Genomic DNA, 19,213 nt, shown 5'->3' on the forward strand with positions numbered 1-19,213 from the left:
GCTTTTTAGCTCCTCTTCACTTTCTGCCATACTCTTTACCACTTGTCTTTTTCTAGCTCATCAGAAAATCATAACACTATTATTTTTCCTTGCATGCTTTTTTTAAAAAATGATATTAACCTAAAAATTCTTAATTGAGAATCTTACTGTTTATCCCTCCAGTAGGTTGAACTATCAATACATATGCAAAAAACTAGGGATTTCAGAAGCATAGTTTTGATATGTTTTTATTGCTTTGCAAATTAATAAGTAAGTTCTCAGTGGTTTTAGACTTTGGAAGAACTAATGTGACTGAATAAGTTTTTTATAATTGCTGAAAATGAATAGGTGTTTTTCAAAGAATTTCTGACTGTTATATAGTTTTTTTTTTTAGAGATGTCTTTGTCTTTTGATAATGTTAGAGAACAGATTCATAAGAAATGTTATATTCTAATTGACAGCATCTTGGGAATTCCCTGGAGGTCCAGTGGTTGGCTTCATTGCAGGGCCTGGATTCAGTCCTTGGTCAAGGAACTAAAATCCTGCAGGTTGCACAGCACATACCCCCCCCCCCCAACAACACCCCTACCACCACCACCAAAAAAAAGAGAAATGGACATCATCTTCAAAAAGCAATATGACAGATGTTGTTGGCCAGGAAACTATGGTAAAGGTATAAATACTGTGTCAGAGGTAACATTTTCTTTTTTGCTTCTACAGTGTTTCTGTGAAGATCAGCAATCTTGCAATCTTGAGTCCCCTATAAAGTCAGCCTCTTGTTTTCAAGGTATCCTAGCCCTTTGGAGCTACCCAAAGTATCACCTCAAATGGCGCTGTCCTCTTCCTCTTCCATTTTCCTGGCATACTAGTGGGCCATACTAGTGAAAGACTGAAGACTAAACAGATTGCTTGGAGATAATATTACGTTGTACAAGGTTCTTCTCTTCTTGACTGTCTCATTTCAGCATTTTTATCAATGACTTGGATTAATGCCTTGCCTGCCGATTGGCTGATGGTGATGTAGTTTTGACATTACATGACATATTTCGAATACAGAAGATTCTATACAATCTGAAATGATGGGTTGAAATTAGCCAGATAAATTTTCAAAGGAATAAAACACTTGATTCCTATATGAGATTCAAATTAACAACTGTAAGAGTACACAGAGAAGTGAAGAGTATGACTTATTGCCAGGTTATGTATAAAGAAGATTAAAGAGTTTAAGATGATTGTAACTCAGTACTAATTGGTAGTAAAATGTTTTGACAAAGGAGCTCCTGTGATCCTTGTTCATTAATGGAAGCATAATTGGCCAGAATAAAAGAGAGAGATTGTTCCTTTATTCTGCAGCAGATACTTATTGAGTGAGGGCCTGGCACACTCTGGGCAGACCTGGATATTTATATTCAGCTCTCTACTTTGAGAACTTTGAGCAGTGGGAGAAAATTGAGGGGAAAAGAGTAAGCTGTTTAGGGAATTTAAAAATCTTAGTTGGAACGACAAGGGGTGCAGAGTGGTGATTGACCTGGAACAAAAAATAGTGATAAGTTGCCAGCAATGGCAGGTTGTCACTTACAGAGAGGAAGGATTCGACTTCAATGTGAGTTTTGGGAGGGTAGATGTCAGACCAGAGGATAGGTGGTTCAGAAACTTTGGAGCCAATAGAAGGAAGAACTTTTGTGGTGTCAGAATTCCCATTTAACAACACAGTGGAACTGTGTTGAGTTGCTAAAGTCTGATAACCCCAAAGGCATGTCATTTAAGAGATTCAAACATAAGGTATATGGTTAGACTAAATGGCCTGTACTGTGCTTCCAGAAACAGGACATCTTGCTTCTTTTAATGATTCTTCAGCACTCAGTGGAGAGGAAAAAGTATTCAGAAGCATTGCAAGCAGTTTGGGAAAGCCTGTTCACATCCACACTTTTCACTAACCTATGGTTTGCTGCCATGCCTGTCCAGTGTTAAATCTAATGCTATATTTACAGTTGAATGGTTAAGAGGGAAGAGAATCCATATCTTTTTATTTCTTTGCATGTCCAGCCATTATACCTTTTCCTCTGTGTGTGTGTGAGAGAGATAGAGAGACAGACAGACAGACAGAGAGATGTGTTTGTTTTTTTTTTTAAAGAAGAAACAAGATCCAAGTAGCCTGTCATTGTAAAAATCTTAGTGCAATAAAGTTGAGTAAATGTAGGCCTGTTAAATGTACCAGGGATAAAAAAAAATGTATGAACAAGTTTCACTAACTCTGAAGGAAATAGAGAATTAAGGGGTCTTGTAGGAAGAAGAAATTTGTTTTCCTGACTGATATACATGAGTTTTCATGAAGTGATTGATGGGGTGTTTTTGTTACCAGTAATCAATTTTGATTGATGTGCTACCTGTTAGTATAGTTTGATAAATGTCCTGGCATATGCCTTCAGCTTTTGAAAGAATTCTTCTGACTGACATATCACGTTTGATATTACAAAGGATATTCCGTTTCATGAGAGGTAGAGTGTGTAACAGTTACAAGTACAGCATCAGAACCTGATTATATTTAAATTATACATGGGAGACCATTAGGATGTTACTAATCCCCCCATCCCCCTCAATTTCCTCATATATCTATCTAATAGTAGTGTTAATTATAGTATCTGCCTTAGAGATTTGTAATGAAGATTATCTTAATATATATGTAAAGTGTTGAGAGTGGTACCTGGTAACTGAAAGTGCTATATGAATCTTTATTGTTGTTATTTAGTGTGCATGTTTAATACATTTTTTTAGTTTCAAAGCTGAAGTCTTAGTTTATTTTTTAAAAAGTGTATTGTATGTCCACATAAACACAAATTTAGTCTTTTACTGGCTCAGGTATATGTTATTAAGAGTATCATTAGAAACATTTGTTAGTTTCTCTTTCAAAAGAGCTAAAGCAAACAGTCTTATCCTGTTCAGAAATCTCCTTGAGTAAAATGTAATCTCAGTTATTCTAGACGGGCTGGTTAAAAATTCCAGCAGAACAGGTAGAAGATAGTGGTAAGAAAAGTGATTATGGGAAAACTGAACCTCTGTCTATTTTTCTTGTTCTGCGTAAGTTAATGGAATAGTTTCCTTTCTCCCTCTAGCCCCCTCACCTCCCCATAACACCATGTGTCTTCAAAGGCAATAAGTACTTTGACAAAATTAGTTGGTAATAACCACAGTGGATCTGTCCGTTTGATCCTCTCTTTGTCTTGGCTGCCCTCTAGAGTTCATGGAAGGGAATCTTACAGAATTAATCGTATCCAGCGTGCCTGACATTCAGGAGTGCTCAATGTATTGAGCCAGATGAATGACCCTGCTCTCCTTGAGTCTTGTAACAGCTTTGTGGCTCCTGATACATATAGTGCGTTACAAAAAACACTTGGGTTCATTCCTGAAGTTTGTTTACAGCTCACATTGTTGATGAAAAATAGATTCTGTCTACTGTGTAATTAAGAGAAGTGAAGTCTAGCATGGAAAGTTTACTAGTCCAGTGTTCCTGATTTTAATTGACAGAAATTCTTGTGTCTGTCACCAAAACTGTGTCAGTAGAGATAATTTGAAGACTGCTGTCTCTGTAATCCAGCCCAGGCTCCTCCTGTATTATCACCCTTGCCTCTCGAATTTTCTTTTCATCTTCACCCACTGCTCTCTGGTTTTCCCCATTCACTTCATTCTCCTTCTGTACCTTCCTGTCTGTTCCTTGTCTGTGCCTTATTCTCTTTAGGGTTTTCTTTGCCCTGGGATATGAGGGCTGAATGCGGATGAGCCTTGGGCACTGGATCCCAGGTCTTCCAGTTCATCACAAGATGAAAAGTTACTTCCTACTACCTGTGGGTAGCTTGATACTCAAGAGTAGGACATGATGAAACCTGAGCAGGCCCAGAGGTCAAACTTGCCTTTATTAGGACCAGTAGCAACACTCACATCTGGAATCCTAAGATAACTCGGGAGATTTTGGAGCTGAACATTTTTAGACTACTACTGTATTTCCCATTTTAAACCTGTAGGTGGCCTCTTACATACCTAGTTAGTTGAAAAGAGCAAGTTTCTGTCATAAGGAGTCAGGTAAAAGTTGACAAGTTTAGGTATTTCTTAGGACTTTCTCAAACTTGAAAGTAACCAAATGGCACTCCTGCTGTTAACGCTCATCTCTACTCAAGATGAAAAGTAGGTCTTAGCTAAATAACTAATGTTGCATCATATCATGGGAGTCCATGAGAGCCAGGAGTAGTCCTCAGTAGTTCTAGCTGTGCTTGTCCGCTAAGCAGACATTTCCTTCCAAGCTGTTAAGACTTGTGGCTATACTATTAGAATATTTCTGCCTCTGGATTTATTTACTTGGATTGAATGTCACTTGATTCTTCAGTTCCATGTGCCCTTGAATTCTCAAGTGGAGAACTGTCATTCTGGCTGTCTAATCTTCCTTCTCCTCCTATGGTTACTGAATAGAAAGATGTTTTTGCTGAGCTGCATGCTATGTCCTGCCCCTTTACTGACCTGTAAGCTTTTCCATTGGCTTTCTTTCTGTTTCCCGCTGCTTTCTTGCTTCATAATTGAAGGGAGGATTCAGACCCATCCAGGTAACAAACTACTGGTTCTGCATGGCCTCCTTATTTCTCCATTCCCTTACTGTTTTAAGAGTGAGATTGATTGTGTGCTGATGAATACGTGCACTCACAGTGGGAATTTCCTATTGGTATATTGTTTCAAGGCTTTTAAGCCCGCAGTGAGAACCACAAATAACCACAAGTACTGGTTGCCATTTGAAAGTTCCTTCTAGACCATTCTCAAGCCTGTCTAGATTTTCTACTTTTATCGCAAACTGTTTGAGAAAGCAAAACTGGGTTCAGTTCCGTATGAGATTGCCACTGTTTTCAAAATGAAGGCTTTTCCTATTATATGTCAAGGCTTTTCCTATTATAGCATGTGACACCCTCACAGATAATTTTAATTTAATTTGACCTTGAAAAACTGAGATGAAAATTTTAATGTCCAGACAGATTTTTGTTGTTGTTGTTATTCTAAATGCTTTATAAATGACTTGACTGGTATTTTTTTAGGGGACTACTTTAGCTTCTAATAAGTTGATAATGAGCCATCAACTCTTCATGAAAGCAAGAATGCTTTTATATAATACAGCAGAACAGCTTTGAGAGAGATACCAACTACCCCTTTTGTTGTATTTTACCGCACGTTTTCACATTAATCATTTGTGGCATAGAACTTTTAGTTTCAATTAGTTGAGACTTCATTTTAAAAGTGAAATTGCCCTGCTGTCTTTAAATGAGTGACAATGTTGATCAAAACTTGAATTAGTGTGGCTGTGCCTCATGTAGAATGTTTTTTTTGTGAAATGTATTATTGTATTTCTTATTCAAGTTATTAAGATTTTTGTTAGTGGAGAAAAGGAGAAAGCTCACGATAGTAAAATTTATATACTGCCTTTTGTAAAAATAAATAAATAAATATTTTTTTTCTCCCCTCCTCAGTTTTTCCAGAGGCCTCAAATACAGCCTCCTAGAGCTACCATCCCGAACAGCAGTCCTTCCATTCGTCCTGGTGCACAGACACCCACTGCAGTGTATCAGGCCAATCAGCACATCATGATGGTTAACCATCTGCCCATGCCGTACCCAGTGCCCCAGGGTCCTCAGTACTGTATACCACAGGTAAAGTATCTCTCAGATCCACGTGGTCCATCAGTTGTAGTGTGGGGATTAACTCAGATTCTCACCAGGGGGAGCAAGAAGGATGGTTGATGGCATCGGTTTTTAGTGATGTGTGAACTTTTTTGTTGGATATAAGTCTAAGCCATTTTGTCATTTTTCATAATATTGTAAGGAGGTATTTTTTCATCTCTTGAAATTTTCTAAGATGATAGAGAAGTTGTTTTTATATCCTATCTTTCCCCCAGTCCCTTACCCACAGTCAGTTGCTCTAAAGTAGACTCAGTAACTAGCTGTCCAGTGATGTTGTTCAGCGTTGTTGAAAGCTGTCAGCCTGAAATAGTTCTTCAGTGAGCTGATATCTGCCTGTGCTCTCATTTGCTATATGACTGTTCGTAAGGTGCACCTTTTTCTTCATCCTTTTTGCATCTTTTTTAAAACTGAAGTATAGTTGATTTACAGTACTGTGTTAGTTTCAGATGTATGGCAAGTGATTCAATTATACCTACATATATTCATTTTTTTAGTTCCTTTCCATTATAGGTTATTATGAGATACTGAATTTAGTTCTCTGTATATACAGTAAATCCTTGTTGTTTATCTACTCATTGCATCTTAATGGACAGCAATCATTTCGAATGTGTTTAACAAAGTGACTTTACCTCCTTTAAATAATTCTCTCTCTCTCTCTCACACACACACACCCCTTTATTTTTCCATAGTAAGCTACTTTCATGTTATTTATTAGTGTCTGTAATTCCTCTCTTCTAGTACCGTCACAGTGGCCCTCCATATGTTGGGCCACCACAACAGTACCCGGTTCAACCACCAGGACCAGGTCCTTTTTATCCTGGGCCAGGACCTGGGGACTTCCCTAGTGCTTATGGTAAGTGTGAAAATTTGAGCAATTTCTGCTAGTTTGTTGTGGTCATTCCATTTTGTTGTGTAGCAGGACAGTTTAGATAGTGAGATTTGGTGGTGTAAAAGTGAAAAAGTGTTAGCGCACAGTTGTGTCCAACTCTCTGCGACCCCATGGACTGAAGCCCATCAGACTCCCTGTCCATGGGATTCTCCAGGCCAGAATACTGGAGTGGGTTGCCATTCCCTTCTCCAGGGGATCTTCCCAGCTCAGGGATCAAACCCAGGTCTCCTGCATTGCAGACAGATTCTTTACCATCTGTACCACAGGGAAGGACTTTTAAACAAAATGTTGCAAACAGTTGTAGACCTGAAAGCTTTGTTTTAAGAGAGTGGAGTATAAGGAAAGAGTGTTATAGAAATGTATTTAGTTAATGATACCTTCTCAAGGAGCTAGTAATTCTGTCCTGAAATAGCCCATGTCTCAGTCTGATGTCTCCTACCAGCTCATCATTACTAGATTTTTACTGGATTTTTGTTAAATGCATAAATATACCTTATCTCCCTTTAATGATTTCTTTTTTCCTAAGCATTTACCATCATTTACCAAAACATTTGCTGATGTTTCCCCACCGGAATGTGATATTCACGAAGGCAGGGAATTTTGTTTGTTTTGTTTACTACTCTATCCCTAGTACCTCGAGGACAGTGACTGGCAGGCACTTAGAGAATATACATGGGATGCCTGAATTTAACTCAGAATACCTGTGATTCCTTTTCTGCAGAATTGTGGTGATATCTGTGTCATGGGGAGGTTTTGAGAATTAGTTAAGTGAAAATGCCTTGAGAAACTACAAGTACTTTCAATGTACAAAAGCAAGCACCTTGTTTATACTTGGTGTGTGAACCAGTGCTAAACAAAGGAGTAATAAAAATGACTTGTCTTATTCAGTAAGCATCTATGACACCCTACACTTGTTTTATTCCATAGAAAGCCAATTTTAAGTGATAAAATCAGTGAATACTAGAAAAATTAAACTTTAAGAATCAGTAAACATCAGTCTCTCCATTACAGTAAGGAAATATTAAAATTTTAACTTGTTTTTTTAAGATGGTTATCTGGCATAGAAAAACATGTATCCACTAACTATTTTCCTAACATTGGGATTAGTTCCTCAGTTAACCTTTATAGAATAATCTGTGGGTATTAGAATAACTCAAGGAGATTTACCTTAGGTTTTCAGGTAAAATAGGCAAAGCAACCAAGTGTTTATGCAGCTTTACTTCTTTTAGAAAAGGAAAACCTTACTATTACTTTGAAACTGCTATTTCAAAATGGTAAACTTTATAACTTCATTATATGTCTCAGATATATATGTTTATTTAACATGACTTTATTAAGTGGTATTTTCACTAAGAAATACATGATATTTTCAGAATAATGAACATACTCACACATATATTTTAAAGGAAAATCATATGTGCACATTACTCAGCTTTGACATAGGATATTGCTAGCACTGTTGAGGTACTTGTACACCCCTTGAACTTGACTTTTAAGCCACAGTTTCACACAAGTCTAGTGTCTTTGTACTTGTACACGTTGTACTTGCTCTGAAAATTATTTTGAAGTGTAATATTGGTTGTTGTTCTCTTGAATTAATTGAAGAGAAAAACTTCAAGATGAGATTATCTCTCACAGTAAACATGGTAAAATTAATAGTATTTCTTCTTTAACCTCAAGTTGCAAAAGGAATGCAGGTATATCTTTGAATTTATAGAATCATTTTGAAAAGTATCTCACTGAACTTTAGTCTACTATTTATTTACAGATCACGTAAGTGACTTTCTGACTCACAAAATATCATCAGTATTATAAGTCTGTGCCAGGCCTCTTTCTTGCTCTTAATACTACGACTGTAGTATATATGGAAACAATATAGATCAGCTTAACAATAGGGAAATGTTTTGATGATGTATACATACAGTATTACAACATTCTGGTTTTATTTATTCCTATTATATATAAACCATATTTATTTTTACAAAAATGCAATATATTGAGGTATAGTTATATTTCAGATATTGTGAATGTCTGTTCCTTTTGACAGATAATCTTTTTCCCCAGGAAATTCTTACTTAGATCTAAGAAGACATTGAGTAGGTAGTTTATCACCTAGATTAAAACACTATTTCCCTAGTTTCCTTAAGATTAGAAAGACAATTTAAAAGTTTTTCATTATGAAAGTAACTAATGATGGAAAGTACAAATAATATAGATAGGACATAAAAAGTAGAAGTAGTCAGTTTCTCTCCTTCCTTACTCCCTAAAGAAATAATGGTTTAACAGATTGATATATATTTTTTCATTTGTTTTAAATAATTTTAGTGCAGATGGACATAGACTATTTTTAATGTTCTAAAACTTTCTGATTTTCTCCCCACCATCTCACAATGTATTCATGGACATCTCTTCATTTCATCACATTTAGAATTTCAAGCTACATTTATTCTATTTTAAGAATAAATCATAATTAATCTTTTCTTTGATAGAACTTTAGGTTCTTATTTTGTCATTTGGGCAGACATTTTCATTTTAAAACCTGTCACTAGTTAATATGCTTTTATCAGAATCAAAAGTTGTAATCTAATGGTTCCCATCAATTGTTGGTCCTTCTGCTTTACTGCTTTATGTCAGCTGGCATGGTCTTACGGTCTTGAAGCGTAAACATTCCCTTCTATTTCCTCTTTTTAGAAACTCCCCTTCTCTTATCTTTCCAGTCCTATTTCTTAATTCGCCTCTGATTCTGGTGCCTCCCGTTTTCATTGGGTAAATGTGGGTGTAGGGACAGGATCCTAGTTCTGTGTTCCAAAGCCAAGAGTCCTCTCTTCTAGTGCAGAGGACCTTCTCTTATCTGAACTGGCTAGGAATGACTCCAAGACTTGTTCACTCTTGCCCTTCTGCTGGAGTTTGTGAGTTGAGTGGACCATGCCCTCTCCCCGCACCCCAGAGTTCTTAGTTCTTCCTCTGTAACGGAGTTCACTCAGTGATGCTAACAGTTTACCCCCTGCTTGGTTTAAACCTTGAATAGTGATTCTCAAAAATAATAGCTCCATTGAATTTCAGCAACTAAGATCATAGAGTTTTGTGTAATTTTTGCAGTGTTTCTACAGTGTTGAGGGAAAAATAACTAATGACTAGTATATGCTCAGTGTCACTTTTCAATTTTTCTCTTGTTGGTGTTTTTTAAATACTCTGATAACCTGTTATGTCAGAAAAATACCTCATGGAGACAGGTTATTTCCAGGCCAACCCTAGCTGGTGATTGCCCAAAGTGAAAAATACATTTTTGGGAGTGAAATGATGTGGTTAATGGTGGGAATGATGTTGAGAAAGAAAAAAAGGGCTGAGAATTTGCAGTGGTATACGGCCCCATTTTCTCTTTAAACTGGTATCCTCTCCTTCTTTCTCACTCCGTCCTGTCATTTCCTTTTCCTTCTGTCATCTTCTTTCTACTCTTTTCCTGAGTCTCTATGGGGGCTTGGGCACCTGGTTCAGTTCTTAAGAGCTGAGGGAGTCATTGTCCCACATGGTTTGGGTAGGTGGGTAACTTTTGGCATCAAATTTTAGATTGATTGTGTTTTTGCAAAGCAGCAGTACTGTGGTCAGTGATGTGGTTATATGCGGTTATATTATTATGATGGGTGTAGTACAGGATACATTGATTTCATGTGCCAACCTATATATTTAACCACTATATTTTCTTTGTTTCTATGGAAAATTGAAGATTTTTGAAAGGTTTTGGAAGACCTGCAATGTATAACACATTTGGGCTAGGTATTTTCTGGAATGTAGATGTTGAGGTATTATTCCCCCTGTCTTTCAGAATTAATTTGTGTGGTGTTTATGCTTGGGGTTTTGCCAATGAGAAGTAGTCTGATTTTTTTCCCCAGCTCTTTCAGTATCCTCGGGGAGTGAAATAAATAGAAAGTAAAATAAAGAAAGAAACATACATAACTATTACATTTAAAATTTTGCCAATAAGCCTTTTAAATAAAACTGCTATTTATTGTATTATTTCGTAGGAAGCCCGCTTTAATAACAAAGGAATAGGACTGAAATGATTTTAAGACAGGAACAGTCCTTTCCAATAGTGTCCAGGTTGGCAAGCCTATAATTATGTGTATGTGTGTTTTGTGGTTATTATTTTATAAATATTGCCATATATTATTGACAACTTTTGTATAGACCAGGGTTCGCAGAACCACTGATAGAATAAGAGTCAGCAAGCCTTTTCTCTGAAGGGCTGTGTATAGTAAATAGGTGAGGCTTTGCAGACCTCCTGCAACTGTCTAACTCTTCACAGTAGTGGGGAACCAGTCAGTCAGAGAGAGTACAGTGTTGTCTGTAGGTCTCTTCCCATAACACTTTATTTACAAAACAAATGGTATTAAGCTGGATTTGGACCTGCTGATGTAGACAAATATACCTTCTTCCATGAATAAGAGGTCCAGAAACATTAAGTAATTTGCCTCATATGTACATGCAAAAGTGATTTACATTTTTAATAGAATAGATAAATGTTTTTTAAATGTCTTTGACTATGTAAGAGGTTGGATTAGGTTATAAACTAAAACTATTGTCTGCCAGGGCAGAAGGCCTGCTCTGCTGGGGTCTACAGTTAATTAACTGTCTTACTAATTCAGTGTTTAACCGCCACCATATGGAGACTATCCTATTCTCTCAGGTTTATTCAGCTGGTATTTATTATACATATATTGTACATCAGCCTCTGCCCCAGTCGTGGTGACTCGAAATTATTTCATTAGTAGAATCTGATTTTTTTAAGGGATGTTTCACCTTTCACCTTTTGGATCTTATTTCACTTAGCTTAAAAAATAATGGCAAGGTGAGCAAATTGTATTTCTTGGGTAGCAGCATTTGACACCAATTTTAGGGTGTTGTTTTCTGACTTTGGGAGCTAGTGACGTAATGTGGTAGCATAGAATTGCTTATTTGAGTTCTACTTTGATAGTTCTTTGCTCAGTACTAGAGGATGGCTAAAGTGATTTTGTCTTTTAACCTATTCAGAGGGCTTCCCTGGTAGCTCAAGACTGTCAAGAATCTGCCCACAATACAGGAGACCTGGGTTCAGTCCCTGGGTTGGAAAGATCTCCTGGAGAAGGGAATGGCAAGCCACTCCAGTCTTCTTGCCTTGAGAATTCCATGGACAGAGGAGCCTGATGGGCTGCAATCCACTGGGTCGCAAAGAGTCAGGCACGACTGAGCAACTAACACACACATACACACAACCTGTTCGAATCCTAGTCATGCTATTTAGATCAGCCCTGTTATAGTTCTTTTCCAAATCTGATTTTCAAAGACAATCAATACCTGCAGAGTTCTGATACTGAAAATCATAGTGCTTCCAAGAAATTTCCACTTGATTATTATGATAATGGTGGGATGGTGATGTTGTCAATAATGACAGTGATAATATAGCTACATTATTTGACTTTTTACTAAAGTACCAAGGATTTTTACCGGTATTAACTACTTTAGTACACATCTGTCCTTCTTGTTCTTTGACTGCTGAAGGCGAGCCGTCCCTTACGCACCCATCATGTATGTATATACCCATTTACCCATTTAAGGCTGTTTACTCTGCGGTTCTCATCTGTCTTTCCTGTTAATATCATTTTCTTCTCCGTCTGCTGGATTAGTTCCATCAGCATACAGGTATACTGTTTCATTCCTATCTTTTCTTAAAAAAGGTTTATTTTACTTCATATTTTTGTCCACCCATAGCCCATTTTTCTACTTCCTTTCAAAGCTTATAAGAAAAAGAGCTATCTATACTGTCTTCATTTTCTTTCATCTCATTCATTACTGAACCCACCCTAACGAGGATGCACACTCCACCCCAGTCCAAGCAGCTTTTGTCAAGGTCACCAGTGAATTTCATTATGCTAAACCTTACCTGGAATTCCAGTTGAGCTGTTTCAAATCCTGAAAGATAATGCTGTGAAAGTGCTGCACTCAATATGCCAGCAAATTTGGAAAACTCAGCAGTGGCCACAGGACTGGAAAAGGTCCGTTTTCATTCCAATTCCAAAGAAAGGCAATGCCCAAGAACGCTCAGACTACCGCACAATTGCACTCATTTCACATGCTAGTAAAGTAATGCTCAAAATTCTCCAAGCCAGGCTTCAGCAGTACTCATTTCCTGGGTTACCCAGTGTCATGGTTTAAATATTGTCCATATAGTCTAATTCCAAAACGGATACCTATTCTCTGGCTCCAGACTTGAGCCTCTTTTTGTATATTTGATACCTTGGTTTGAAAGTCTCATAAGAATCTCAAAACTTTTCATGTCCATAATTGAACTCTTGATTTTTCTGCCCTAAAGTCTTACTTTTCCTCATCCCAGTAAATAAATACATAAATAACACAATAAATAGAATCTCATTCTTCCATTTGCTCAAACAAAGACCTGAAGAATTTTCCTTGACAGTTCTTTCTCTCATACTCACATCCCATCCATTAGCAAGTCTGTCGGCTCTGTCTTCAAAAATATCCAGTATCTGATCCCTTCTTACCACCTCTACTATAAGTACTCTGGTTTAATAGTAATTGTGATAATAGTCAAAGTTTTGAAAGCTAAAAAGGATTCATTGAGGCATGAGTGTACTCAAAGGCATGAACAATGTTGAGATTGATGTACACAAGGGGTAGGAATAGGTTGTCCCTGGAGCAAAGGTGTGGAGTTTGAGAACGGTAGAAAATGTAGTTAGAAAGGTAGAACCTGGATACTTAGTGAAAGTGAAAGTTGCTCAGTTGTGTCCGACTGTTTGTGACCCCATGGACTATAGAGTCCGTGGAATTCTCCAGGTCACAGTACTGGAGTGGGTAGTCTTTCCCTTCTCCGGGGGATCTTCCCAACCCAGGGATTGAACCCAGGTCTCCCGCATTGTGCGTGGATTCTTTACCAGCTGAGCTACAAGGGAAGCCCTGGATCCTTAAGTATCTGGACTTTAGGCTGCTTTTTACCAGCCTTTTTACATCCCCAACAATAGCATTCTTCGAGCCTTTATGATGGCTCCCTGTGGTGGTGGTTCTCCGCAAGTAGAGAGAAGAATTAGACCACCCCAGCCCACAAGATGATGAGCTGTGTTATCCAGCCCCTGACCAAACCCACATGCAGAACATATTCACACAAACCTTTGTTTGAAAATTACGTTTAGAGGCAGTGAGCACCCAGAGTAGTTTTTTTTTTTTTTTAAGCAGTAATTCTGGTGTCAGTTTGCAGGAGTTGGTTATTTAATTGCTTTTTTGTAGTGGATGCTGAAAAAGGAAATATGATTATGACTGTTTGCGAATCAATCATTCTTTAACCACTTCAGTAGCTGGAAGGGGTGAGCTAGGGGAAAGAGATAAGTGAGAAGGATGCTTGTTTTTTTACATTTTTAAAACTAATTGTCTAGATTCATGGTGTCATTACCAGTCTTATAGTGGTTGACAAAGTAACTGAATGCTTTTTTTCGTTGTTTTCTAATTCCTTAGGAACGCCTTTTTACCCAAGTCAGCCAGTGTACCAGTCAGCTCCTATCATAGTGCCTACGCAGCAGCAGCCCCCTCCAGCCAAGAGAGAGAAAAAAACAGTAAGATGTGTTTATTAGTTTTCCTCATTTTAGAATTGAATGTCCATTTTCTATCAAGTAAGTCTACCTACACCTGTACTAATTACTCACCTCAGTTCACAAATGAGGGCTAATTTTTGTTCCTCCCTTTTATCCTCTCCACTATACCTGGAGGATTTGTATGAACCTGTAATGAGATGGTGCAGATACCCTGTGCTTAATACCAGTTTGCAACATGCGCTAAGCTAGCTATGCTAACTGCCGTCCAGCTCTAGAACTGGGAAGGTTTAGTCATGAATTGACAGGGGGAAAATAGCACAAGAGAAAATAGAGTACTGAGGACAGCGAGGAAAATCTTTCTGATGGAGCAGATTTAAGAAACAGAAAGAATTTAGAAAATGTGTTGTAATTGTTTTTAATAAATTTAACAGAAGCTTTGCCTCTGTCCATTCAATCAGGCCTAAGGGAATTAGGGTACAGAATATGAACTATGCACTGCAGAATATTTTATAGAAGAGAGGCTTGCAGGCTTTTAAAACATCAGAACACAAATGAGTGATACTTAAAAGACTGTCTTAGATCACACAGCTAAAATAGATGTGAGTGACATCTTAAAATTACTGTCATTTAATGAAAATTAATTAGGTTCAGAATTTTTTTTTTTTAATCAGATACAAATTGCTTGTGCACATGTCATAATAAAAAAGACATGCTGGTGTATCTTGACACTGCAGGTGAAAACTCATGCTTTGTTGATGTTGAAACAGCATGGTAGATGTAGGACTTGAACATTCTTAGAATGCAGAAAAGTTAATTTTTAAAAAAAGCAATGAAAACAGACAACAGTATTAATATATGTTACTGAAGAAGAAGGGAGAACAGATAGATTGAAAAATAGTACGTAAAACTATAGTAGAAACAAGATTCCATAACTGATAGTAGAAATCTTAAACCTCTTCCCTAGAAAGCTTCCAGGTTCAGGTGGTTTAATTAGTGAGTTCTTCGAAATTTTGAAGAAGCCATGGATGGCTCGGTAAGCTCTGGATTTAATGACGAGCAGAAGCAGGTCTTATGTCTCAGCATTGTCCCAGGACAAAAGGCCTAGACCCAGGCGCTCCATCTTCATGTAGTACCTTCTCCACTGTTGTCTGCAAACACAGGCCCTCACAGAATTACAGGAATACCATCCACATTGTTCTGTGTCTTGTATCTTTTCATTTACCAATACATCTTGACAGTCACTGTATATTAGTATGTGTAGAGCAGTCTCATTTTTTCTACTACTGTTCGTTATTTAATTGTAAGGATGTAATATAAAGTTTTAACCACCATGTTTTTGATCAGTCTTTAAGATCTTTCTGTCTTTGCTGAAAAAAAAACAGCATTGCATTGAGCATCTTTAAGGTTATCTGCAACATAAACCTGTATTTCTTTGCCCTAGGATATGAATATTTTTCACTTTGCTAGAGAACCATTTAGGCCTTGAAAACTTTAGAGAGTAACTTCCATATTTTACAAATATTTTATGAACTTTGTCTTACGTTAAGCATTACAAATAAAATCAGTTCGGCATTGCTTAAAAGATAAATGTTAATAGTTTGCCTTTTTGACCTAGAAATTCATCCAACTAGGTTTCATGCTAGCTTGTTGTGCTACTTTAGTTCAAGCCACCGCGAATGGCCTAAATTCCTTTGAATGACACCCTGTGGTTCTCTGATTGAAATCAAGTCAGATATCAGCTTTGATGTTTGGCGTGTTTCCCAGTTTGCACCTTTACACGTCATATTCCTATAAATGTACTATGTAGACGCCCATCTGTAAATATGCTGTCTCAATTCATAACCTTACAGATAAGAATTCGGGATCCAAACCAGGGAGGAAAAGACATAACAGAGGAGATCATGTCTGGAGGTGGCAGCCGGAACCCCACTCCACCTATAGGGAGGCCCACTTCCACACCTCCTCCCCCTCAGGTAAGACAGAGCACGCCGTGATGGGTGATGGTGCGCATCTGCCACTGACCTCTGCTCGGCTGTTTTCTTCTGAAGCCACTTGACTGCACTTTTTTGCTTTCCATCAGTTGTCTCATAGCCTCGAATATCTAAATGATTTTTAAACAGACATGTTTGTTTCTCTTTGTAAACTGTTATAACTTCCAAATTTTTATTGGTAATGTTTCTTTGTATTGTCTTCACACTCAGAGCATAGCTGTGGCCCCTCTTCCTAATTATTGCTGGGCACCAAAAGGAGCTGCATTCCCATGGAAACCTCATCGCTAAATGAGCATTTTATATTTTCAATATGGAGTCTTAGGAATTAAATGCTACACACTATGATAATACAAACATTAAATTAGAGAATTTAAACTTCTTCACTGAACACTTTTGCTTGAGATGATTGCCTGTGTTTTTTCAGAGCATATTTAAATGTCTTACAGGTACACCTCTTACTTTTAAGTCGTGCATAAATGAGCTTGAGTGGAGGGTGTCTTCTTCAATTATTGACAAAGGTTTTTAGTAAGTTCTGTCAAACACTTGCTTGTTCCTGTTGCAGAATGTGGTTATCAATGATCTTCTAAGAGCTCACTTTCCTGCTTTTCGACATCAAGGCATTCCAGGAGGAGCTGGGGTTTAGTAGACTATAATAGAGAAGGGATCCCCCTTCCCCGAAGTTTGACAGAATTTTGATTTCATCCTTAGGTTATTTTAAACTAGGCTAAACCATTCTGAGGAGGAGAATGATTTCAAATTTTCACAATATCTAAAGTATGAATACTCAGCATAGAGAACAGACGTAACCAATGTTCTTAAGGTCGAGGGATCTGCTTGCTTCTCCCTCTTGCGGCTGAATGGTGAGGTACTCCTGAGAGCCCAGTTTACAAACAAGTGATATGGATGATCAAATATAAGGCAATTCACAATGACAGACTGTTGACTTGATTTTAGTAGTACTGTACAGGTTAAAAAAAAAAGTTCTTTAAAGAGCCCACAAATACATGTTTAAATTTAGAGCCCCTTGAAAATACGTGAACTTTGAATAAGCCTCAAACCTGAGACTTTTGTGTGATGATGTGTTTTACTTGGACATGATGATACTGTCTGGCTGACTTTTATCTTCCATCATCTAGCAAAGTAAAATGTGTAACCACGTTGTTATAGGAATTGTGAGATTTTCTTGATGATTGTTAATAGAACCTTTTACCATGCTCTGTTATTTCCCCAGGGATATTCCAGATCTGGAGTGACTGAATAGGGCTTAGACTCAGTCTTGTCCCTGGATATGAATGTGGAAGCAGCAACATTTGCACATTTAAATTAATCTACTTTATGTGCTCTGTTAGGAGCATCCTATCGCAAAAGTTTAGGATTCGTTCATAGGGGCAATTCAATTTTGGTCTGTATTTTCCAACTTTAGTTAAAATATTGTTATTGTCAAACTGTTTAGTTTAAATTCTCAACTAGAGCATGTATTTCTACATTTTAATTCCCTGTGAGGTGGTTTTTTTTGGTCTTACGGAGCTTGATCGTACCCTCTGCTGGTTATCTCTCTGACCTTCGTCATGGGCATCCTTTTGCTCTTTATCCTTCTCCAGGGATCCCAGGCCTGAATATAAGTGTATGTGTTTGGATCATCATAAAGCCCACTGAATGTACACTTTTAGTTGATAAAGATCATCAATCAATTATTCTAATGTTGGTAGTTCTTTCTGAGGTGTAATATCATCATGAAGCGTTACTTTATTAGTTTGCATTTAAATACACAGTTACCCGTCTGCTGTCTTTCCAAATGCATGAAACTCATGGAATGGATAAATAACCCGTTAAGAGACATATGAACTAGAAATACTTCATTTTCCTCTTAAGAACAGCAAGAGCACAAGCATGGTGATGGCAACTGCCCCTTGCCTTCATTTTTTAGGAATTCATAGAGTGATACACATAGAGTAAGAGAGGATAATCCCCAGTTAAGGGAAGCAATCATTAATGCCTAATTGTTATAGCATGTAAAATGTTGACCTACAGTTTCAAAAGAAGCTAGAAATCTCTGTGCAAATAATCTGCAAGTTTTAAATGACAGCCCAGTTCTACCAGTAAATAGCACTATGCCACTCAAATAAACCCTTTAGATTTTGCCTAAAACTGCTTGTTTGTAGCTGTGGCCTAATTCTTAATAGATCCTGAATCACATTCTAGTTAATTAGATTGCAGATGAGACAACCTGTTTCAGACTTTATGACTGAATAGCAAACACTGTGTTGATTCTGGCCTTACAGAGTACCTGCTTTGAGGTACAGTTGCATGTGTTGTAAATAGCAAAGCCCTTTTGCTGTGATTGAGGTCATCCCAGTCTCTTTAAGGTAAATAGAGGATAATTGCTGATACTTGACCGTCCTCCTGTGAGGATATACTGAGAAGCATTAAAGCACAAAGGCGACCAAGTGAGTCATAGTTACAGCACAAACTCAAATGTGTTGGGTCAGAGAAACCCATTAATGATGGTTGGTATAGGTGAGATAGTATAGGGCAGGGGCTTTGGGTTTGAATCAGATATACTTGGTTTCAAGTCCTGGTTCCATAGCTTAATGTTGTAACTTTAGCCAAATTACTTAATCTTCCAAAACTTTAGCTCCACATTTTCAAAAATGAGGGAAATAAAGCCTCATAGAGTTATTATAAGTATTAAGTAAATACTTAAAATTGCTTAAGCTCGGAACATAATGAGCATTCAACAGATGTCATGTTACTTTTTAAAAATTGAAGTGTAACTGCTTTCTAGTATAATGTTGGTTTCTGTCATACATCAGCATGAATCAGTGATAGGCACGCATATGTCCCTCCCCTCTTGAATCTACCTCCCACCCCATCCACCCCTCTAGGTTGTCACAGAGTCCCGGTGTGGCTCCGCTGGGCCATACAGCTAATTCCCCCTGGCTTTCTCTTTCACATATGGTGGGGTGTGTTTCCATGCTACTCTTAATCCATCCCAGCCTCTCCTTCTCCCCGTGTGTCCACAAGTCTGTTCTGTCTGTCTGCGTTACTAGCATTGCAATTACTGTT

At 37.7% G+C, this 19,213-nt stretch overlaps 1 protein-coding gene across 33 annotated transcripts in view; it reads left to right on the top strand.

Annotated features, from left to right (window-relative positions):
* The window catches only part of EIF4G3 (eukaryotic translation initiation factor 4 gamma 3), a 355,715-nt gene that overhangs the window by 190,305 nt on the left and 146,197 nt on the right, over positions 1 to 19,213 (top strand). For all 33 annotated transcript variants that reach the window (XM_069579156.1, XM_069579148.1, XM_069579151.1 and 30 more), the window contains 4 exons: positions 5,481 to 5,660; positions 6,429 to 6,543; positions 14,080 to 14,177; positions 16,007 to 16,129. In XM_069579156.1, coding sequence (XP_069435257.1) covers positions 5,481 to 5,660; positions 6,429 to 6,543; positions 14,080 to 14,177; positions 16,007 to 16,129 — 516 coding nt within the window. The remainder of the gene's footprint in view (positions 1 to 5,480; positions 5,661 to 6,428; positions 6,544 to 14,079; positions 14,178 to 16,006; positions 16,130 to 19,213) is intronic.

Source organism: Ovis canadensis, chromosome 2 (assembly GCF_042477335.2).
Source record: "Ovis canadensis isolate MfBH-ARS-UI-01 breed Bighorn chromosome 2, ARS-UI_OviCan_v2, whole genome shotgun sequence".
NCBI classification, from domain to species: Eukaryota; Metazoa; Chordata; class Mammalia; order Artiodactyla; family Bovidae; genus Ovis; species Ovis canadensis.